The 25,542-nt window shown below is 28.3% G+C and overlaps 1 protein-coding gene across 3 annotated transcripts in view; it reads left to right on the top strand.

Moving 5' to 3' along the window:
- LOC111627530 (protein couch potato-like) overlaps positions 1 to 25,250 on the top strand; it is a 110,837-nt gene extending 85,587 nt beyond the window's left edge. Inside the window, exons 4-12 of one of the 3 annotated variants that reach the window (XM_023371129.1) lie at positions 8,255 to 8,332; positions 8,392 to 8,445; positions 8,953 to 9,015; positions 9,197 to 9,338; positions 18,593 to 18,729; positions 21,204 to 21,424; positions 22,615 to 22,684; positions 22,778 to 22,885; positions 23,822 to 25,250. In XM_023371129.1, coding sequence (XP_023226897.1) covers positions 8,255 to 8,332; positions 8,392 to 8,445; positions 8,953 to 9,015; positions 9,197 to 9,338; positions 18,593 to 18,729; positions 21,204 to 21,424; positions 22,615 to 22,684; positions 22,778 to 22,885; positions 23,822 to 23,836 — 888 coding nt within the window. In that variant the 3' untranslated portion in view covers positions 23,837 to 25,250. The remainder of the gene's footprint in view (positions 1 to 8,254; positions 8,333 to 8,391; positions 8,446 to 8,952; positions 9,016 to 9,196; positions 9,339 to 18,592; positions 18,730 to 21,203; positions 21,425 to 22,614; positions 22,685 to 22,777; positions 22,886 to 23,821) is intronic. The other 2 variants (XM_023371135.1, XM_023371141.1) reach the window with 2 other exon arrangements.
- The last annotated feature ends 292 nt before the right edge of the window (positions 25,251 to 25,542 follow it).

Here is a 25,542-nt window from a genome sequence, read left to right as displayed (position 1 = left end):
ACAATGTAAACTTATGTAATTAATTTGAATCATTTTCAAGAGAATTTTTTAAATTTAATGAAAGTATTATATAAAATTAAATTATTAAATATTAATTGAGGTTTATTTAGTAAATAAAAATTAAATTAATGCAAAATAAACTGCATACAATTAAAATATTATTAAGTATTTAAAAAAAAAAAATAGAGTTCAGGAAGGGGGAGAGAAAGAGAAAAATCTGAAACATGAACAGAACTTTAATAATTCAATTAAGAATTTTATAAATGATAAATTTCTATAAATCCTTTTGAAACTAATGGAAATAAACGATTAAGAAGTAATTCAGTAAATGCTGAAATACAATTACTTCTTTAATACGGGCTTGATTGTATGAATTAGAATTGTCTTCTCTTGATGTAACTATCTTGTAACAGTACAAATCGTTCGCTTAGATAGTCCTTAGAGGCTACACTCGGAACAGAAGTGCATTATTTTGACTTACTTCGATTCTCTAGTGTACACCTACATTCAACCAAACAAAAAAAAAGAAAGAGGAAAAAGAAAGGAAAAAAAAAAAAAGAAAATACTTTACAGTTTTTTAACACTCAGAAACCTGTTGTTAAAAGTTTTTTTTGTAGTTATAATTCCTGCCTTTGTATTAATTTTTTTAAAGGGAAAATTGGTAGAGTTTGAAGATTTGTTGAAATATTTATGTTAAAAATTTTTCGAAAGTAATGAAATGTAAAAAAAAAAACACACATGTTAGATTCGACTTAAAGTTTAATAATTTCACAGTCTCTTGGGTTATATATTAATAATGTGATCTATATGTACCATTTTTTTTATTTTGCTTTCATCTTATGGGATTTGTCTGCATTATAGTCTAGACACTTTAAGATAAAAATATTCTTTGTTCTTGATGTTTATACATATGTATAGCATATATAAGATTACATTTTCTTATTTGTAATGTCTCAAAAACACAGGTTTAAGTCGTAAGTTTGAAACTTTATCCACATAGGAAATTGAATGAAAGTAATCAATAAAACACTACCTTTATAGCTTAATTTATAATGAGATGGAGATAAAAATCAAATAATGAGCCGTTTAAAATGATCAGATAAAATTTAATGGGTACATTTATTAGTTATCACGAACAATTCAATCTGATTGTTTGCCTCAGCGTAAAGTAAAATGCTGGAGTAATAATGATGATTTTAATCATAAATAAGTATTAATAATAGTGACAATTCCTGGTTATAATCATTTTATTTACAATGTATCAGTGTTGTTGATTGTATTTCAGTGTTAACCGATTTGAAAGTCATCTTCAAGTTTAATTAAAAGGCTCACGAAATTAGATACTATCTCTACGGTTGTAGTGACATTAGAATGAGGAGTATCTCAGTAAAAAATGCCAAATAATAAAGATATAATATAACAAAAACTAAGGGGGAGAGGGTATATATAAAAGGTGATAGAACAAGAAACATATGTACAAACAAAAGCATTTTCTGGTTTCATTTATACTGGGTTTTAGTACTGAATCTTACATCCTTACAGCCTACAGCCTACAGTGAAAGGATCATCAACTATCTACTGTATTAAGCCTACGTCGAATGGATCATTTGCTACTGCTATATCAGGGCTTACGTTGAATGAATCATCAGAGTATGAAGCAGTAGTTGCAAAGTCCATATAATTATTTAACTAATCAACAAGAACTTGAAGTATTTCGAGTTTTAATAAATTGTAATGAACTCCATATTCTATAGAGGATCTTGATTATGCTGTAGAATCTTCCATTTCTTTCTCCCAATTTCTGAGGATAAGCTAGTGAGTTCTTTGACATTTGTTAAGAAGATAAAGCAGAAGGATGTAGATGCAAATGGTGACAATTAGAAATCTGGTAATACCTTTGGATAATAATTGTTGATGATAGAAAATTGTAGAAAATTTTGCAATCTTTCTTCGAACGGAAGAATACCACAAAAATCGGATTGGGAGAATAGCAAAGGCGAATCTTAATCGCTGGTTGCTGACAGCCGCCTGAAGGGAAGCAAGGCACAAGAACGCTATGAAAAGAGAGGGAGGATTTAAACATACCCCTAGGGGACCAAGAGAATGATGTCGAGATTGAATGGTAGCTTCTCTTCTGCCTCTTCTCTTTCTATTTAGGTACAAACTGTCCGTTTCTATGACGACCAGAACTGCACACAAAACATCGAGTCAGATGCTGGAAGTTCATCATGTGGGAGTTGTAGGATTTCTCTCTTTGAAGCATTGACTTCTTAAGGTTGTTGATTGAACGTAGAAGTATTTTCTGATTTATAAAAGGGAGAAAGGATTAAGCTGCGACTCTTCATCAACTAATAACTTCTGGATAAGTTTCTCTCTGTCCTTTCATTATTTGCACTAGCGCTTTTCGGTTTGGTTTCATAAGATGTTATTACCAATTCCCTCTATCATCTTTCATTTTCCAGTATCAATGCTGAGAGATTAATTACGAATTTTAAAATTGGTTTCCGGAAACTACTTTACTCCTCTGTATTAAAGATTTTAATTATACATTAGAAACTTTTGCATTTGAAAATTTTATGTTCCATTCCAGTTACCATTTAGATTTCTTCTAATTTTTGCCCCTAGTGACATCATCTCTTGGTACAATCACATCTTCTAGTTCCTATTTCACATTAATCTATTCGAACTGCTTTACAGCTTTCTCCCTTGGGACCTTTTCCCCCGCAGTTACCCTTCTTAGCACTACCTTTCCACAGCAATCTATCCTAGTAGTGTAGCTACTTCAACTAGTCCCTCTCTTCGCAACAACCTTTCTTATCACTCTTTACGTCTCTTGGGGATTTCCCCCTCCCATACAGAAACCATTCCTAGATTTCTTTCCTCTATAATAATCCTTTAACATCCCTATTATCTATCCCCCAACAGTAAAAGCTCTTCTACACCATCTGCATCATAATCTTCCACTCCAATCGCCAAAATGTAAAAAAATGGCAAATTGCTATTCAAAGTACCTTACGTTACTTGTAAGCCATCACCAAAATCTTAAGAAAAATCTTAATTAACGAAACTTTAAAGGGATCATTTAATATTTAAGCTAGAAATGAGTATAAACTGTCTTTCAATTATTAATTCAATAGGGAAAAAATTGATTATTTTGCTGTTTGCGGAGGGCCATACCATACGATAGACTTATCTTTAACAGTATCTGATGTAAAAGGAAGTAGAAATAAAGCTTATTCCAATAAGAAGAGCTGTTTTCGTGTTGTTGGCTGCGTGTATATCCTCTAAGTGTACCAACCATCTGCTTGCGAGACGAAAGAGGAGATACGTGCTTATGAAGTATCGATTTTGGTCGTCATAGTAACCTCCTCCATATCCAAACATCGAATTGTGTGGCCAACTTTCCTAATATAAAAGAGATGCAATATCGAAGAGGCATAAGCAACAATCAAAGCAGCAGTTCTTCTCTTTTATGCAAATATTTAATCACTTTACCTTTTATCAGTAATTCTGTTATAGAGTCAAAACCTTGTATGTTTCATAATTTATCTTCCTGGTTTTATATTTAAATGAATATAAATTGCAAACAGAAATAAATATTTTTATAGCCAAAGAACGAAAAAAAAATTTTTTTAATATATGCAAAAGGTTAAAGGAATTGATTTTTTCCATCTCTTTCTCTCTCTCTTTCTTTCTTTTTTTTTGTACATAAAAATATTTATTATGAAATTTATTTATTTTAAAAATTAATTCTTAAATTTCTTATTTCAATACTGAAATTTACTAATTTAAAACAATGCTGAAATTTATTAATACAAAAATTAATATAAAAGTAATAAATAAATATAAAAATTGGAAAAGAAAATTTGATAATTTTAAAAATTCTCGAATTTAAAAGTTTATAAATTAATTTCGAATTTAACCAAAGATAAAAGAATGAAAATGAAGGTACAAAATATATAAAAATTATATACTTATACTGATTTACAAAAGACTTATTAATCAATTTATATTAAGAAAAAAAATTCACGAACTTCATGAATAAAAATATATAAATATTTCGTAAATTTGCATACATTTTATAAATAATAAAAAAGAAAACAGTATATTAACGAATATATTCAAACTATTTTTTTATCGTTTTATATTTTTCTAAAACCACTTTAAAGTGTTTTAAACATGACTACAGAATCAAACATAACACAACGTGACTTCAGTACAGCACTTTATTTAATAAATTTTACTGTTTTAATGGCCAAGTATCATATTACTTTTACATTCCAGAGATGAAAATAGTATTTTTCTTCGATTATATACATAAATATATATATAAATTTGAAGCTCCCATGTGATAAATTTTACAATAAAATGATTGCTCACGTGCATTTAAAGTATATAAGAGAGGGAAAAATATATTTACAATGGAAATAAAGTAAAAAACCAGGGTAATAACTAAAATATCATAAAGATTTAATGATATTAAAAAATATATTCAATGGGAAAAATGTCAAAAAATTAAAATTAAAAAAAAAAAAAAAAAGTCGAATTTTCAACAAATGCAGATGTGCAACATTAGCCAAAGTTACAGTTCTAAACATCAGATTTGTTGCCTCGAGGGACATTTGGTCCTGCCAAATCTGTATAAACAGTGTCAATGCTGCGTAAAATTTCAAACATCATCAAGTAGAGAGATAGATTCTCTCAAGCATGAAAAGCGAATAACATCCCAGCTTACGGAGCAGAGAGAGAAGAGAGAAGAGAGAAGAGAGAGAGAGAGAGCAGAGAAAGAGGGAAGATAAATCTGAAGAAGACATCTTTCTCTTCCTTATTCTACTGAAATAATGTTTCGTGTGTGGTCTCTCACGTAGCAAAGTAAATCTTGCGAATTATTTTCCTGCTGCGGTAAATGTTTTCGAGTTATTTCTCCTTTTTTTCTCTTCTATCTTCATCTATCTGAAGGATTACGATCGGCTGGATGCGTCACTCTCTCATATATTCTATCAAAATTTTATGGTAGAAAAATATAAAACTTTCTCTTCCTACCATAGAATCAGTTAAAGCGGAAAATGGGATATGCATACAAGAAATAAGGGAGGATATACTTCATGTATAAGTACTTAGTGTTCGATTTAGGAATTATCAAAAGTTTTAAATGCTTTTCTAAGTTGCAGATTCATTTTTTATAATTCTAAATTTATGAGGGCTTTCGTTTTATTCATAATTTTTACTATATAATACTTAAGATTCTTATTATAAGTGATGTTTTTATAGTTGAGGTGGACTTAATTTCCTGCTCTGTAGTAGAATGATTGACATAGATTGCTTAATGAAATTATTTTCATGCTTCACTATGTTTCTGTAGTAAATTATATTCATAAAAATGCTAAAGTTTTCTTTATCAAAGGGATATTTAGCATGCAAATCACGAAATTCTACCGTTAGAATCTTAACTAGAATACTGTTTAGCATTGTCAGTAGTACAAAAAAAACTGGAAAGTAATACCTTTATATAATTTAATCTGTGACAATTTTTAAGTTAATTGAAACGTGTATGAGATAATGTAAAGAATCACCCCTATAAAAGGGAATGATTCTTTATTGGATGATAATGTACAGAATCACCCCCTACGAAAGGGGGTGATTCTTTACATTATCATGCAATAAAGCTATATAACTGTCTTATTTTCTGATTTATTTCCTATAAAATCTTACTATTTTAAGATAGAAAACACTTTACTAAATTAAATCAAAAGTTACGAAAAATCTTTTTAGTGGGTAGTTCTAACTTCAAATAGGTAGAACGAGTGTTTTGGGCCAGTTAAACACTAACTTTGGCACTAGGATACTGGCTATAGTTCGCCAGAGGCCTGTAGAACCTTTAATATTTTTAGTAATAGTCGCAACTAGGTAGAATTAAGAGATAATCTACCCGAAAAAAACTAGGATCCTACTATTGTAAGGGGGAAAAAACTAGTACCTGGTTAATGAATCCCTATCGTACATTAAAGAAGCAAACATGCAGATAAAAGTTAGTTTTCGATCCTTTATAGTTAGGCTATCCTCTTAGGATGAATCAACACTATTATTAGAATATACAACAAACACGCTTTTCAGACTATACATTCTTATAGCATCTAATTTGCTGCACATTTAATGATTATCTCACATTAATTAAAACGGGAGTAACTGCTTGACTGACATTTGCACAAGTTACACAGCTGGAATTCCATTGTTAATAGTTTAAAGGACACATCTCGAATATATATCTGAACATTGTTCCCACAGGACATTCTCTCATCTTGAACTTTCGTCTTGATAATTACTTGCCAGAAGCATCTGCTAGATAAAGACTGCTGAAGGGTTGAAGTGGTGTCGGAGGTGGGATACCTAAACCGAAAATCTTTGTAGGGAATTTTTAGGTAGAGGGGGGTTTTTAAACGAGACGTTTAATAAACAAGACCTTTTGACAGAGTCAGCAACAAATAGATCTTGTTGGCGTAACCGGTTAACAAGCATTTGTCCGCATAACAAATAAGTGGAAAGTTAATTAGCAAACTGTTTATCGCCGTGTAAGCCAAGCATTGAGACGTGTAATGCAAAACAGACGACGTCATTTTACGGATATAAGGAACCACCCAAGCACAAATTCTGCCTTTGGCCGGACTCAAGTGGATCCTAGATAAAAGATAATTGAAACTAACACACGATAGTTTGAAAAATAATATATTTTGATGTGTAATTTTTTTTTTTGTGTTTAAAACAAAGACATTTCTATTCATTTATATAATTGGAAATGAATTCTTGTATACGTATGTAGTTAAGTGAATATTTTTGCCTGGGGATGATGAAACCCGAAGCTATTTTTCACAGCAAATGAAATGTCAGCTGAACACCTGATATATCTCAGCATCTCTAAAGTATCATCTCTCATTGGTGGTGAAAAGAGGGTGGAAGAGAGATTGATCTTTCTCTGACCTGCACTTTACCAAGTTTTGAATATTTTTAACGTAAACCCATAACATTCTGCTTGAGGAATATATTAAATATGTCGAAATTTGTGATTTATATGTGTTAAAGTATAAAGAAGAACTCTATCAATATTGTCGTAACATAGAAAATAGATATTTAAAATAAAAATCTACATCTGAAGCGTGTAATATTCATGTATCATGTTTGATGTCTTCGCATGTTGAAAGAAATATTAAATATTTAATGATAATTGAAATTATTGGATACTTTATAAGTATATTTATAAGAAATTCTCCGCTAGGAAGATGCTTGCAGCATCCTCCTAACATCATCACACGCTTGAAGGATGCTTGAAGAGGGATATCGTCTCTCCTCAAGCATTCTCTTAAAATTACCACGTGAAAACATCCTTATTTTTCATTAAGGATAAATTAATTGCGTTCTTAAACGAAATATTTTTAAAATAATACTAGAAAGAATCAGCTGGTGATGTTTTAGTAGTGTCAATTCAATACTTTAAACGTTCGGGGATAGCATCAATCATTATCTATGCTAAATAATTGTGTAAATTAATTAAGTATAAAGTTTATATAATCATAAATGTTAGCAATTAATGAAAAATGTTTCATAGTTTTTCTACATTTCGTAGATTTTTTAAACACTACCTAATGGCTGCAGTATATAATAGAAATGAATTTGTGATCGAAGTTCTAAGCAAACATTTCGAATAGAAAATTAATTATATAAATGAAATTTAAATAAAAAAACTCTTCCTTAATGTAAAAGTTACCAAAGAGTTTCTTTCAAGCAGAATTTAGGAAATAAATTAAAATTTATTCCCTAAATTCTGCTTCTTAAGGCACTACGATTCAAATACTTCAATTTACACTTAAATTTTTGCCAATATCACTTATAAATTTAAAGAAATTGCCGTAATTCCCTACATCCTTATTGCTCTAAATATACATTTTCCTTAAATTCTCAGAGAAGATGCAAGAGTAGAATGATGAAGATCTGCATCTCTGTTTTACTTCATGAAAATACACACAATTTGAGTAAAATATAAATTGAATTTTCTATAAAACAACTCAATTAAATTATAACTTAAAATTACAAAATTACAGTAAGGATAAATTGTGAGAAAGTTGCATATTAAACCTACTGTGCATACAAGATTTACATCACCTCACGCGAAACAAAATAATGAATATTCTGAAATTTATTTTCTCATAATCATCAAAATAATAGACCATATATAAGTAGTTATAATTAATTTTTTTTTAAGGTGAGAACCTTATTCGTTAGTGGATTACCCATGGATGCAAAACCAAGAGAACTCTATCTTCTATTTAGAGCATATAAGGTAAGGGAAATTTTTTATAATTAGTGAAAGATATTATCTTTGACCGCATATATTTCCAGGGATACGAAGGATCATTATTGAAAGTTACGAGTAAAAATGGAAAAACGTCCTCAGTAAGTCCATTATTAATTTCTTTTTATGTAAAAATATCTAAAGTAATAAATAAGCTGTAAAATCATAAAATTTTTCTAAAGGATACTGAGAAAAAAATCATTCATAAGTTGGGGAAATTCCTTTTTTATTATACGAAATTTCCCTAAATTCATTTCAGGAATGTTGGGGAGAAATTTGTCATTTGGGGAAATTTCTTTATCATCATTTACGAATATTCCCTAAATTCATTAAAGGAATGTTGAGAAAGGAAAATCATTCATCAGTTAGGGAATTTCTTTAATATCATTTTACGAAATTTCGTTAAATTCACTTAGAGAATTTTATTAAATGAATTATAAAATTCCCTCAAAATTCCCCAAATGATTTTTATTTTATTTTAAATATTTGATTTATTTTTATATCAAAAAATTTAAAATATATTTACAAAATTAAACAGGTATACATATTTGAAATTTTATTACATTCATTTACAATAAAAATAATTTAGAATTTTCTACATTATATAGCCAGTTGGTTTCGTTACGTTCTCAACTAGAGCTGGAGCCGAAGCGGCTAAGCAAGATTTACAAGTAAGAAAGATAAATCTAGACTTTACTTTCGTAAATATTAATTAATAAATAATTAATTACAGTATTTACTTTCACTTTTGGATGTGTTTGAAGACAGTTAAATCCTGCAATACTTCGCTAATGACTTTTAACAGGTTAATTGTTGGATGATTGTTAATTTCTAATTTATTTTCACTTTCAGCAGGGTGTGAGATTTGATCCTGATTTACCTCAGACAATCAGACTCGAATTTGCCAAAAGTAACACTAAAGTTAGTCGACCCAAACAGTCTAGTCCACCAGCAGGAGGAACTCATCCAACTCTTGTACCAGCTTTGACTGGTCGTAAGTGTCATTTTTCTTATATATTTTTAATGTTTAGAATAATATTTAATACATATCACCGTTATTTATTATTTTATTTTCAAAAGAATTATGATTTTAGCATAAATTTTAGCATCTATAATTAAGCTACAACGTGTCTTAATTCAGTTTAAATTGTAGTTTGAATTCAATTTAATTATATTATATTATTAATTAAAATGAAACTAGATCTTTTTAATTCCTTAAGTTTCAACGTGTCTTGCGGGGAAGTTTCCTTCATTTTTATTTTATCATTCGCTTTCTTAAGAATGAATTTAATCGGTCGATTTCAGTATTATTTCAATTCTGATTTTTACATTGTTTATTTCAAACACGTGATAAGTGTTTTAATTTAATTGTTGTAAATGATTATTTTTAACTAAATTAATCTGTTAGGAAACTGATGAATTAAAAAAAATCATCAGTTTTCTAATAGAATGATTTAGTTATCATTTATGCTTACTAAGCTAATTTAATCAAAGTTTCGTCTCAAATATGACTATATTTAAATGTTAATTAAAAGTAAAATTTAACACTCGCTCACCTGTAAACGTAAGGAACATTTTTTTCCCTTATTTTTGGGTAGAAAGTATAAAATTTCGTATATTAACTTATAGGATTTTTACAAAACAAAAAGTAGTACATGGCACTCGTCATCAAGAAGTTACACTTGTCGCTGGCAACACAGTGAATTGCAACTAATCCAATTCAAGACTAGAGAAGAGTGATGACAAGAATGATTTTATTAAGTTCTCTTTAAATTAACGACAGTATCCATAATTGGATTGTACTGTACATCAACCAAAATGAAGTATACATTCGACAGGGTTTTATAATAAAAGTTAAATTATAATAAACCATTAATTAACATAGTGTTAATTAATCAAAATGCAAATACTGAGACTATTATTATTATTATTACTATTAAGGGGGATTGTGTTATACAAATATTACACAGTAGAAAGTTAGTTTTATCCATGTCGATATGTTAATGGAAAAGTTTAAAAAATAAATAAATAAATAAATAAAAAACTGGTTGTAGTCTCTATCTGGAGATTAGGAAAACAAAAACGTAGACATTTGGAAAACTTAAAGCGGAAATTTTTCCTACTAACAGGTAAACGGGAATATTTTAGATAGTGAATTGACGCGATCGCATCTACGTTGCTACATTCACATACCGTTTCTTACTTTTTTAATATGCTAATGGATGTCGTAGCGAGGGAAAAAAAGTTGGATACGCTTCCATTGCTTGATGATGCGTTGAAGCAAAAGGAATCTCTCCTTTCTAACGATCAAGCACGTGGTTTGAGTATCAGTTTTCCAACATGGCGTATCCACCTATCGATACATAAACGTATGAACCCGTAAAGATTTTTATGAAAATTGTCTTTACTACACGCTACTTTCGACTTTTTTGCTTATATATAAGTAAACTACATACATTTCGTATATATATATGTATACATTTTTAATTTATTTAAGTATGTTATTAAATTTATGTGTAATGCTATAAAATGTAGCACGTTCCTAAAATGTTTTTCCATATTGAAAGTTATGGCCAACGTTTTGTAGAAATTATAGATGAAGTGGAATACAATAATATATTTTAAGTTGACTATTTTAGAAAAATATTTTGAATGTTTCTATTTTAATAATTTCTTAAATAAGCTGAATTTATAATTATTTAAAGACTTATTAACTTTTTAAAAAAAAAATTTTTAAGTTAGGTTTATGTATTAAATAATAACATTTTTAGCAATTAAAATTACATATTATATTGTTTTTTCTTTCTAATTCCTAAATATAATTGTTATATTTGAAAATAATTATTTTGAGGATATTTAATATTTTTCTTTATTTTACTGTTCCTTATGTTGGTCGAAGTTCCCTGTTCATTATACCAATGATGTTTCCTTATGTTCTTTCAGACCCTGTCCATTACGCTGATGTTCCTTATGTTTCGTCTGTCTCTGTCCATTATCCTGATGTTTCTTATGTTGTTCTGTCTGTTCCTATTTATTATCCTGATGTTTCTTATGTTGTTGTTTATCTGTGCTGTTGATTACGCTGATATTTCTTTTGTTGTTCATTATGTTGTTGTTTCTTATATTATTCTTTCTGTTTATATCCTTATGTTGATGTACTGTACTTTATATTCATTATATAAAAAATATGCAAATTCACTATGTAAAATAATAAAACAACATATAACAAAAAATAATAAAATATTAAATATTTAAAGCTAGAAAGTTGTTTCATTAAGCGAAAAACATTAATAATTAATAATTTTTAAATCCACATAAACACAGGAAAAAAAGTGAATTTTTTTTTCTACCATTTTACTAAATTTTTATACAAATTTCTCACTATTGATTATCTCATTTAGACAATATTTAAAAATATAGGCTATATATATATGTAAGATATAAGAAGTATTAAAATATTTATAAACGAATAAAACAAGAGAGAAACGATACAAACAGTTTACAAAAATAAAAAAATAATAAAATAATTATAAAGTTTCACAATTAATAAGATTCCAAACGATTTAATCTTAATTTTAATCGTGTAAGAAAGAATCAAGAAGTGTAAATTTCGAGCAATAGAAAAGGAGAAAGGGAGAAAGAGGGGAAAAAATAAAATCCCTAAAAGTTTCATAAAAATTCCAAAACGCAAATAGGCCAACATACTTAAGTAGAATATATAAATTAAACTTTATAATTCTCACTTTTTCTCCCCCATTTTCTTCTTCGGTAAAACCTTAATTTGGTAATTTTCCAACAAAATACTCCGCATGCTTTACCTCATCTAAAACTGGGCAATTCTTATCAAAAACTTTGTTTAAAAGAGCACATTTTTTCCCATTTTTTCTAAGTAAAAATTCTCATCTCACAAGGCAAAAGACAACATTCTCAACAGAAAATTTTTCCTATTCCTGATAATGCGATTAAAATTTAATCCCCGTAACTTATAATCTCATTATATCCTACAAATTTTGAATAATTTAAATCATTAAATGAAGCATTCACCAACGTCTCAAGAAGAATGTTTTCGAACGTGTATTTAATGATTTCTAACGTAATTTCAGTAGATTTTAACCCGAAATTACACTTATAAATTCCCTTATTTTTATATGAAAAAATAATGTAATTTCTTCATCCAAAAGTCATTTACGAATAAATAAAGTAGTGTAATGCGACACTTCATTTAGGAATGGTAAATGAAGAGTGTAAAGTTTCATCTTTATCTTATATCACTCCGTATAATTCAATTTAATTTTGGACAATTACTTTTCTAGCTCTCTTACTCTTTCTCTCTTTCTCTCTCTTCTCTAGTAATCAAATTTTCATGAAGTTTAAATTGCTAAGTTTTAGTTGGAATAAATTAATTAGTGAAGATAACTTTTTTTTAACTTTTTGCTTGTAATTGAAGTTAATTCATTCTGAAATTTCTCCTTTTGTTTTATTGTTTTTCAGCGTTGAAAACTGAGAATTGTTAAGATATTGTTATTGTTATTTGTATGTAGAGTCGTTGAATTTGTTGCTATAGTAGTAATAATTTGGTTGCGGTAATATACGTTTGTCTATTATTTCTTCCTTATAAATGTTTTCCTTTTATGCTCCCACAATGTAAATTCCTTTCTCTTAAACTGTTTTTAAACTGTTTTCTTGTGTATATTTACCGTTCAAATCCTCTTTAAACTCCTACATTGTAAATCTCTTTTGTATTCCTTTAAAACTCTCCTTTTTAAGTTCCTATATTATAAATTCTTCCTTTTTACACTACTTTAAAGAAGTATACTTCCTTCTGAACGCTGTTTAAACTCCTACATTCTAAATTCCTATCTTTTAAACTGCTTCCCTTTAAATTCTTCCTATTTAAACCCTATTTAAAGCATAGAATCTTACGATTGAAAATGAAACAGAAAGGCATCTAGCAAGAAGAAAAATCAAAATTTTACTTCTTTATTTCATCTTCATTTTCCTTTATTCCTTCTTTCTACTTGAAAGGCCTTTTACTCTTTATAGTACTATAATTTCTTTGTTTCTTCCACATTCAAGGAAATTAAAGATTAAAAATGTAGTGAAAAGAATGATAAATAATCTTTTCTAAGATAAAGAGAGAATATTTCTATATAAAACTGGAAAAATATTAAGAAAATAGAAAGATACTTTATAAAGGACTAAGAGCACAAGAAAAATAAATGCACAGGACTAGGAAGAATTAAATGAGTAATTATGGCTATACATATAATTAATTTATGAGAAAATTTATAAAAATTAAAAAGATTAAGATGATTATTTAGCATATTTTAAATCTAAGTTATCCTAACGATATAAGATGCTAAAATGGGATCTATAACCAAGAGTCATCTGTACAACTGGGAATTTCCTGTGAATACTTATAATTAAGGAAAACATTTCCTACGAATACTTTTATTCATATTTTTTATGAATATAAGTATCTGTAGAAAGTATTTACATTTTTAAAAGTAAATTAGTTCATTTAGAAGGCTTTAAATCATATAATTCTGCTCATAAATCTTTTCAGAAGGTATAAAATATTATTTTAAACACATTTAGTTAATAATTTAAATTATAAACATGCATAATATACATTAAGAGTACTTTTTAATAAATTAGATAAAATTTTATAGATATTTAAAACTTTCCTTTCGAATATTTCCATAGAGAAAACATTCGAACAAGCAATAATTTAATTATAAAAATAATTATTAATATTTTTAGATATTAAAAATAAATATTTAAACAATTTATTTTTCTAAAAATTCTAATTAAAATNTTCAGCTGTGAAATTGATCAAATTATTTTCAGCTGTGAAATTGATCAAATTATTTTCAGCTGTGAAATTGATCAAATTATTTTCAGCTGTGAAATTGATCAAATTATTTTCAGCTGTGAAATTGATCAAATTATTTTCAGCTGTGAAATTGATCAAATTATTTTCAGCTGTGAAATTGATCAAATTATTTTCAGCTGTGAAATTGATCAAATTATTTTCAGCTGTGAAATTGATCAAATTATTTTCAGCTGTGAAATTGATCAAATTATTTTCAGCTGTGAAATTGATCAAATTATTTTCAGCTGTGAAATTGATCAAATTATTTTCAGCTGTGAAATTGATCAAATTATTTTCAGCTGTGAAATTGATCAAATTATTTTCAGCTGTGAAATTGATCAAATTATTTTCAGCTGTGAAATTGATCAAATTATTTTCAGCTGTGAAATTGATCAAATTATTTTCAGCTGTGAAATTGATCAAATTATTTTCAGCTGTGAAATTGATCAAATTATTTTCAGCTGTGAAATTGATCAAATTATTTTCAGCTGTGAAATTGATCAAATTATTTTCAGCTGTGAAATTGATCAAATTATTTTCAGCTGTGAAATTGATCAAATTATTTTCAGCTGTGAAATTGATCAAATTATTTTCAGCTGTGAAATTGATCAAATTATTTTCAGCTGTGAAATTGATCAAATTATTTTCAGCTGTGAAATTGATCAAATTATTTTCAGCTGTGAAATTGATCAAATTATTTTCAGCTGTGAAATTGATCAAATTATTTTCAGCTGTGAAATTGATCAAATTATTTTCAGCTGTGAAATTGATCAAATTATTTTCAGCTGTGAAATTGATCAAATTATTTTCAGCTGTGAAATTGATCAAATTATTTTCAGCTGTGAAATTGATCAAATTATTTTCAGCTGTGAAATTGATCAAATTATTTTCAGCTGTGAAATTGATCAAATTATTTTCAGCTGTGAAATTGATCAAATTATTTTCAGCTGTGAAATTGATCAAATTATTTTCAGCTGTGAAATTGATCAAATTATTTTCAGCTGTGAAATTGATCAAATTATTTTCAGCTGTGAAATTGATCAAATTATTTTCAGCTGTGAAATTGATCAAATTATTTTCAGCTGTGAAATTGATCAAATTATTTTCAGCTGTGAAATTGATCAAATTATTTTCAGCTGTGAAATTGATCAAATTATTTTCAGCTGTGAAATTGATCAAATTATTTTCAGCTGTGAAATTGATCAAATTATTTTCAGCTGTGAAATTGATCAAATTATTTTCAGCTGTGAAATTGATCAAATTATTTTCAGCTGTGAAATTGATCAAATTATTTTCAGCTGTGAAATTGATCAAATTATTTTCAGCTGTGAAATTGATCAAATTATTTTCAGCTGTGAAATTGATCAAATTATTTTCAGCTGTGAAATTGATCAAATTATTTTCAGCTGTGAAATTGATCAAATTATTTTCAGCTGTGAAATTGATCAAATTATTTTCAGCTGTGAAATTGATCAAATTATTTTCAGCTGTGAAATTGATCAAATTATTTTCAGCTGTGAAATTGATCAAATTATTTTCAGCTGTGAAATTGATCAAATTATTTTCAGCTGTGAAATTGATCAAATTATTTTCAGCTGTGAAATTGATCAAATTATTTTCAGCTGTGAAATTGATCAAATTATTTTCAGCTGTGAAATTGATCAAATTATTTTCAGCTGTGAAATTGATCAAATTATTTTCAGCTGTGAAATTGATCAAATTATTTTCAGCTGTGAAATTGATCAAATTATTTTCAGCTGTGAAATTGATCAAATTATTTTCAGCTGTGAAATTGATCAAATTATTTTCAGCTGTGAAATTGATCAAATTATTTTCAGCTGTGAAATTGATCAAATTATTTTCAGCTGTGAAATTGATCAAATTATTTTCAGCTGTGAAATTGATCAAATTATTTTCAGCTGTGAAATTGATCAAATTATTTTCAGCTGTGAAATTGATCAAATTATTTTCAGCTGTGAAATTGATCAAATTATTTTCAGCTGTGAAATTGATCAAATTATTTTCAGCTGTGAAATTGATCAAATTATTTTCAGCTGTGAAATTGATCAAATTATTTTCAGCTGTGAAATTGATCAAATTATTTTCAGCTGTGAAATTGATCAAATTATTTTCAGCTGTGAAATTGATCAAATTATTTTCAGCTGTGAAATTGATCAAATTATTTTCAGCTGTGAAATTGATCAAATTATTTTCAGCTGTGAAATTGATCAAATTATTTTCAGCTGTGAAATTGATCAAATTATTTTCAGCTGTGAAATTGATCAAATTATTTTCAGCTGTGAAATTGATCAAATTATTTTCAGCTGTGAAATTGATCAAATTATTTTCAGCTGTGAAATTGATCAAATTATTTTCAGCTGTGAAATTGATCAAATTATTTTCAGCTGTGAAATTGATCAAATTATTTTCAGCTGTGAAATTGATCAAATTATTTTCAGCTGTGAAATTGATCAAATTATTTTCAGCTGTGAAATTGATCAAATTATTTTCAGCTGTGAAATTGATCAAATTATTTTCAGCTGTGAAATTGATCAAATTATTTTCAGCTGTGAAATTGATCAAATTATTTTCAGCTGTGAAATTGATCAAATTATTTTCAGCTGTGAAATTAATCGAATTATTTTCAGCTGTGAAATTGATCAAATTATTTTCAGCTGTGAAATTGATCAAATTATTTTCAGCTGTGAAATTAATCAAATTATTTTCAGCTGTGAAATTGATCAAATTATTTTCAGCTGTGAAATTAATCGAATTGTTTTTAGCTGTGAAATTGATCGAATTATTTTCAGCTGGAAATTGATCGAATTATTTTCAGCTGTGAAATTGATCGAATTGTTTTCAGCTGTGAAATTGATCGAATTGTTTTCAGCTGTGAAATTGATCGAATTGTTTTCGGCTGTGAAATTGATCGAATTAATTTCATGTATGAGACTGACCAAATTATTCTCAGCTGTAAATATCGATTATTTTTTTATCTATTAAACTGATTATTTTATCAGCCGATCAAATTATGTTTTATTTAATTGTATTCTTGACCAAAAGTGTACTATTTTTTAAAATTTATATTTGTAAAAGATTAAAGTTTCATAATTAATTAATTAATTAATTATATTAATAATGTTATAAACTTTAACAAAATAATTTCGTTCGTTGAAAATTGTATTTTTAATTTATTGAAATGTAGAAATTCAGCTAAAAAATTCAGTTTATTAAATGTGAAATTGTTGAAATTTATTTATAAATTATTAAAGATATTAATTTCCATATTTGTTAAACTGATAAAAATATCTTCGTAAATTATTTTTATTGCTTCCAGTCTGTCGAATATAGAAAAAAAAATAATAATAAATTGATTTTTCATTAATTTTTTAAGGAATAAAAAATTAGAGTAAATTACAAAAATAACAAACTAAAAAACTAATTAGAAATATTTTACTATACGAATAAAATTTGATAAAGAAGAAGAAAAGAAAAAGAATTACGAATAACTCTTATAATTTATATAAAGTAAAAGACTATGCTGCAGAAAGTGGATTTGAAGATCAAGTAAATTCTAGAAAATCTCATCCTGAATTTAAAAGTAACATTGAAAAAAGTTCTGGAATAAAGCATTGTCCTGTACCATAATCCCATAATTCTTTTCACAGTAGAAATTTCCATTTAGAATCTCATAGGAACTTGTAAACAATCTTATCAATATTTTGTTTTTATGTGGAAGACAAAGATCAAAAGAATTCAATATGAAGTCCCTTTCTTCATGCATTTTTACATCGAATTCTAGCTTAAAACATCAAAAATATAGTAAAATTTATATTTTACATGTAAAAGTTAATAAAATATCGATGTAATATTAGTTTTAAGTGCATTTAATTGACTGTAATCAACATTTTGATACGTTTATAATCCGTTAATTAATATATAAGATTGAAATCATTACAATAGCATTTATTTTAAGTAGAACAATCGAAAAAATAAAAACGGGGGGAAAAATGTATTTTAAAGCGAATTTATTGCTGTAGTAGCATATATAAAGCAACGTAGCAAGCCAGAGGATTTACCGGTAACTTTATCTGAAGCAGGACATGTAGAAATTGTCGAAAAAATAGCATTGGTTAGCCATAACTATTTTTATTGCCTTGATAGTACCGGTAATGTAACATTAAACCTGGCAGCAACAGAGTAGCAGAGTTGAATTTATTACTTCTACAATAAGAAACCATCTAGTTTAGGAAATAAGTAAATTTATTATTATAATAACACTTGAAAGGTTATATATATATATAAATATTTCTTTGTTTTATTTTTAGCTAAGGGAGCCACAAAGATTTAATTGCTGTTACATTATTTTTCAGATGAGATTGGAGCTGCTCTATTACCTGCTGTACACGACGGTTGGCCTCATCATCCTCTCTCTTATGCAGAAGTTCCTGTGTCTTCGGCTATCCCCACAGCAGCATTAGTACATCCAGCACTTCACGCCCAACTCCCAGTGAGTAACGCTTTGCTTCTACGTCATTAATGCTCCATCACTGCAATCTTTTCTCTAACTGTAGAGCAAACTATAAAAAAAAAGGAATGAAGAAAAAGATTTTTCATTAATGAAACTTGAGCTTTGTTTTACTAAATGATTCCCTACACTTCTTATACATTATTTTATTTTATTTTTTTGTTTCCTCCCCTTCTTCTATTCGTCTGAATGAATTTTTCCACCCTCTTCGATTGATTTTAATAAAGGTGATTTCACCTGGCAGTGTAAATTATTCTGAAAGGTTTTAAAACTTGTGCACAGTTTAATTAGAATTTGTTGCGTTTAATATACCATTTTTCCACTTATTTCTAATGTTTAGACGTTAAATAGAGGTTGCGTGGCATTATGACATTGTTAGTGAAACTTCTGAAAGCACGCAATTCTGCAAAATGATAACTTCCTCCTTCACCATAAAATGTTCGACTAACTTCTCCTCTGTCATTGTAACCATAACTGTCTGTCAGGTATCATTTATAAAATTTGCATTTTACTCAATTTATTTGTGAATTTATTAAGAAATTTATTTAAATAAATCATTATATACGTCTAAAATACAGTATTTTTTTCCTCTATAATTTGTAAACATTTATATATTGATATATATAAATATATAGAGAGAGGGGGAAGAACGAGATAAAGATAAGAATTTTATAAAGTAAAATAAAGAAATTATTAATATTAAAACTGGGAAGATGAAAAGATTTCTTGTTAATTTAATATATAATTTTATAAAAATTTATTATTTATATAAATCAAGGGAATATTCCTGTGTCTAATTAATTAATAACATGTTTTCTTTATTTTAACTTGTTGGGGCGTCGAAAAGAAAATATTAAATAAAATTAATAAATGATAATTACTAGTTAATAATGATTAAAAATTAAAAATTTTAAACTATTTTTTTTAAATTTAAGTTTAAAGTTAAAAATGTGAAGATTTTATTTGCATTTATTTTATATGGACGTAGTTTTTGTGTACAGTTAAAACCTCTCTTGTACGTTTTTAAACCTCTCTTGAGAACAAAGAAAATGTTAAATAAATTTTAAAAAATAATAAATTAATATAAGAATAATGAAAAATAAAAGTTAAAACTCAAATATTTTAAAGAAAATTGCAAATTTGGAACCTATAAAGTGCTAAAGAATAGAACTTTTTACAATAAGAAAAGAAAAACAGTATATATTTCATCTATTTTTAATTAATTTTTTTACCTGTTTAACAGTTAAAATATAACATTAAGAAGCACCTAAGATCAATTTTACATTATTTTTCTTCACAAAATGATGGACAACATAATGCAAGATCGATCAAGATGTACTACAAAACCTGAAAATTACTTTCAAAACAATTAATCTTTATAAATAACCTATTATTAAACATCATCATATATTATAGGAGTGATTAACTCGTTGATGAAGGACATTTTTATAAATATATAAATATATATATATGTATATATATATATATATTTATCTTAGAAGAAGAAAAAGCTCAATCACTACGTATCCAGAGAGAATTGAAGTTGCGAAAAGCTTGACTATGCTTAATTATCCATGAAGGCCCAAGTGCTTATATTTATTTCCACTCCCAAGAGGGGAATACGTCTTGTACAAAGTATCTTACTAAAACGAATAAAAATCGAGTAAGGTATACGCTCAAAAAATACTTCAAACTGTACGCTTCTTCGTCAAAACAGTACAGGAAGCTGAGGGGGGATGTTGTATACATTTGTACACGCGCACGCACGCTCTTGCTCTTAAACATCTTTCTTTCTTCGAAAGAAAAGCTTCAGATGGAGGTGCCTTTAAAAGTACGTATCACTGAAGTATCCTTGTGTAAATGTGTAATAACTCAACACGTTTTAACGTCGAAGAATGTGTATAATAATTTACTGAAGCCATTTTGTGTTGGGTGTAATTTGTCAGATAATTACAACCATTCCTTTGATAAATTTGTTCATTTCCTGCCTCTAAATGATGCTAATATGGCTTATAAAGGTTTCTAGGCTCAAATTACAAATTAAATCCTTAATTTTGTAACCAAGTCGAAAGATTTTAAAACAGTTTTCTAGATTTTATTTTCTATTTCGGTGAATTATTCACTTTTAATAATTTTTTAAAGATGTTTTTCTTGATTGATGTTGCAAATTTGGGCGGATTCTGCTGATGCACAATTAAATGAATATCCTAATTTTTCTTTTAAAGAATGATGGAATTAATTATAATTTAGAAATATAAAATAATTGAAATGAACTCCGCCCAAATTCAGGACTTGAAAGTGGGGGAGGGAGAATGATTGCCAACGACTAGATCTGCTGAGTGTTGTTGCTCCGCCCAAATTTTTAAAATTAAAGCAAATTTGGGCGGCCTCGACTCCGCCCAAACTGCAGTATCACCACGAGAATTATCTAACGACATTGGTGGTTTTTTTCTTAGCCGCCACTCACAGTACCTCATCCTCTCTCTCATGCTGCACTGGCAGGTAGTGCCACTATTCATGCAACAATACCACCGCCCCATCTGGTCACCAGTCCCACAATGCCCAGTCCGGTTGGCTCCACGTCTTCTTCGTCGAACACCGTACCCTGCTCGACCCTCTTCGTCGCAAATTTGGGTCAGTTTGTCTCCGAACAAGAACTAAAGGATCTCTTTGGAAGGTAAGTGCCATATGCCTATATAAGGTATTGCAAATTACTTATTTTCATGCAATATACTGCACTTTTAAGTCTATAAGTAGAAGAAGGTAACACAATACATAAGCATTTACCAAGGGGGTACCACCTGGAAAGGCTTTTTATAGGAAGATGACCCCAATTTAGGTATTTGACATGTGAAGAAATTCACGTGGTCGGTCAAAAACCCGTGACTAATTGCCAGTGTTCAGTGGTTTTATCCACTCGGCCAGTAGTGGGCCTGAATAGAACGTAGGCATAACATAGTACTTTGGCAACCTTTATATATTATCTTTATCTGTTTAGGTCCAATTTAATGATTTTGTAAGTTTTCTTGAACTGGGATCTTGAAAACAAAATAACAATCCTGTCATAAAATAGTTCATTTCACAAATCATTTAGGTAAAAAAGTGAGAAGGGTTGCAAGCGGCCCTTAATAACAGACCCATTACGGGTTTGATCATGCCCTTAATATAGTAAAGATGGATCCCAATATATCAAGGCCAAAATTTCTATTAGATTTTTTAAAATTCGGTTTGGATTCGAACTCGGATCCCTCAGAATGGTATTCTTAAGCGAAAGAGCTAGTGCTCTAACAATTTCAGCCACTTGACCAATTAGTTTATATAAAAACTATATTAATATAGATCATATATTAATAAAAATACATTGTGCTTCGAATTTATAGAGAAATTCTGTGTATGTATATACAGAAGTATAGGCTTGTAGGATAAATAATATAAGGCAACACAACACATGAGCAATCTGCCAAGGGATTATGCCTGACAGGTTTCTGAGGGAAATTGGCCCTATTGAAGTGTTAGACACGTGAATAAAACTGGCTAACTCCTCATAGTCAGCCTTTGATGAGGAGCGAACCCGCAACCAACTACTAGTGATCTAGTATTCAGTGGTGTCCATTGGTGAAGAAGTGGAATACAGTATATAAGCAATATACAAATAATCCATATTAATAATTTCTAGAGAGACTGACAGATTAATATATATATAGGCCTATATGTAATCAATTTTTAACTGACTAGATACCATTTAAATATAAAGCATTCTGTTATAAATTTTATATAATCTCATATGCAAAATTTTCAACAATTTGCATGCAAAATACTTCTAATTTTATGTCATATTTTGATTTATGTATAACTGTATCGTTACAGCTTTCCAGGCTTCTGTCGTTTAAGAATGCACAACAAGGGTGGTGCACCGGTTGCATTTGTAGAGTATCAGGTAAGCTAAACACATAGTACTTCAATGTGTGTGTTCAATGTAATGTGTGTATCATGTAGTCAGCGAGTCATTTGCCATGCTCTTTGTTGTCAGGACATCCGATTAGCGATGCATGCTTTAAACGCACTTCAAGGCTATGTACTCTTCTCTTCGGATAGGGGAGGCGTACGAATTGAATACGCAAAGAACAAAATGGGTGAGGTAAGTGCACGGAAAAAATTTGATTTCAATAATTAAATAAAAATAGAATAAATATGAACAATTTTCTCACAACTAAATCGTTTAATCAATCATGTGATGGGAGGGAGTCGAGATGATCACGTGGGGGTGATTTCAAAAAAACATGCAATTGAGTAATCAAACCAATGGCATAATCCGTTTCATATGAAACGAATGGTAAGGTTTGGTTAGTTAGTTGCTTGTTTCTTGTACTCACCCTCTGATGATTAAACGATTGAAAGTTGTCAGAAAATAGTATGAACGGGGCTTAATTAACACCATTTATAAAGTTTCCCTTGTGTGAACGGGGGTTAACCCACACCACCAGTTAAATTTAACTATCGTTTAATTAGTAGATGAAATACATTATTTAGTCCTAAGAGAACAGTTCATAGTCCATGGGCGTTATATTATTTAATATTGCATGATATATAACGCAGATAGTACGTAAAATATGTGTAATAATTTACTTACTAACTGCTTGTTTTTAACGAAATCTTTAAAAATTAAATTCTTATATATATATATATATATGACAGTTTTTATATGCTATTTTAATTGGTCATTACATTGCAATAAAAGTTTGTAGCTTGTAGATAAAATTAGTAAATANTATATATATATTATTTTTAGAATCTTGAAACTGGAAACCTTTAATAAAAAATTTAACCTGTAACAATGTTATATATAGCAGAAGATTTATTGATTCAAGATGGGTAATCAAAATTTATTTATTCCCATTCGACGAAAACATTTCGAACTTGGAAAAGAAATTTTAGAGGGGGGTTTTCTTTTTCAATAAATTCAAACCAAAGTTTCAAATTTCTCTACTTGATGGCATAATTTGATTGTGGTATAATTTATTTTTATATATAACTTATTTTTTCTTTTCTTTTTCTCTTTTTTTTTCCTTTACAGATGTCAAGGGAATGATTCATCATAGTTTAGTCATCTTTTTGGAAATTTTCGAACATTGTAAGCATCGTTATTTATGTACAGTCCAAAAAATTATCATCCAGAAAATATGTGCGTTTTGTTTTTGATCTTCATATTTTCAATTATCATCCTTTTTTTTCCTTTAAGAAAATATTCTAAGTAAGGATTATTAGAGTTTAGAAGAATTTGGAAGAGCATTCCTTGGTTTTTACTCCCTTCTTTTTTTGTTTTTGGTTGATGTCGAACACTTTTACTGAAGTGACCTTCCTTGCAATGGATGCCTGGATGGTATGCCTCCCAAATAAAAAAAACAACATATCACATCCCTCTTCGTGGACCAGAATGAGCAATTTAAAATTATACTTTTGAGAAAAAAAAATACAAGCGGCTTTTATTCCCTTTGTAATCTTTTTGTGACTGTGATGTGTGCCATGTCTATGCAAATTTACCCTACGATGTTAAGCTGTTCTCGCGAGTTTTTTGTACATAGTATGGGAAAAAATATATATATATAAAATATAGACCAAATATAGTAAGATATAAATGCATCTCTTTGAAAGAAAAGGGAATAAAACAAGACATTAACAGCAAGATAAATTTTGAAGTAGCCTCGTATAATTTGAAGAGAGGCCTCAATGTTTTCTTTTGGAAATGTTTACTGATTGATCGATCTCTTGTAGCTAGGTGGCCCCCCTTTTGCAACGCAATGTGGGCCTCAACCTTTTACGCATGTAAGCTTATATAAAATTCATTATTAGTCATTATCCTACGCGAATTACGAACATACCAGGGAATTTCTAGTTGCTGTAAAATTACTCCGCCCCGTTGGGCCTGGTTATGTCTCAGTTATAAGTATCAAAGAGAAGACAATCAACCCTTCTTAAGGACAAACAAAAAAAAAAAAGATATCTATATATATATATATATACAAATTTAGAACCACTGGATAAATTGGAATAAACCGAAGAAGTATGTATCTATGCATTAGTGTTTGTCTAATGCAAATGCCTTGTTAGAAACCTCATCTAATTTCTTTCTTTTATTAAAAATATATCTTGTCAATTGGTAAGAACAATTGTTCGAGAGCAAAAAGACATTAAAGAAGTTCAAGAAATGTTCATAAATTTATTCAAACTTTTCTGTTTTCTTTCCCAAAGTCTACCTCTTGTGATTGGCATGTTATTGGTGTTTATAAAGAATAAAAAAAAAAAACAAAACAAAGGAAAAAATAATAGCTCATAAATCATTGAATGATAAAGAATCATGCTGACAATCCTTAATAAACATTTCTTTCGATGTGAGATAAACACTTCTGCTAACAAAGGCAGTTTCATATTCCGTCCATTAGATCTCACATTGATAGAAACAGCAATAGGACAATTAGGAGTGTGTATGGAATTTAAAAAAAAAAGAAAAAAAAAATACATTAAAAAAATTAGAATATGAAGTCCTCGGAATTAATTTACTACCTGGTTTACTTCCGCAATAATTAACACACCCTACATTATAATTCTTTTTTTTTGTTCTATTAAGTCTAGTTGTGTTATTTACATGATATTGTATATATCGATATAAATATAAATATATATATATATAAATATATAAAAGAGTAAAATTTGAAATAATGCTTAATAAAGTTGTCGAAAAAATTGTGTTTCATTTTTTTTTTAANCTAGAAAAAAATTTAATTGCGCTAATTTTTT

Source organism: Centruroides sculpturatus, unplaced genomic scaffold (genome assembly GCF_000671375.1).
Source record: "Centruroides sculpturatus isolate CEXI.00-Female unplaced genomic scaffold, Cexi_2.0 scaffold1, whole genome shotgun sequence".
In the NCBI taxonomy this organism is placed as follows: Eukaryota; Metazoa; Arthropoda; class Arachnida; order Scorpiones; family Buthidae; genus Centruroides; species Centruroides sculpturatus.
The sequence above is the reverse complement of the archived record's forward strand: the minus strand, read 5'-3'. Positions and strand labels throughout refer to the sequence as shown.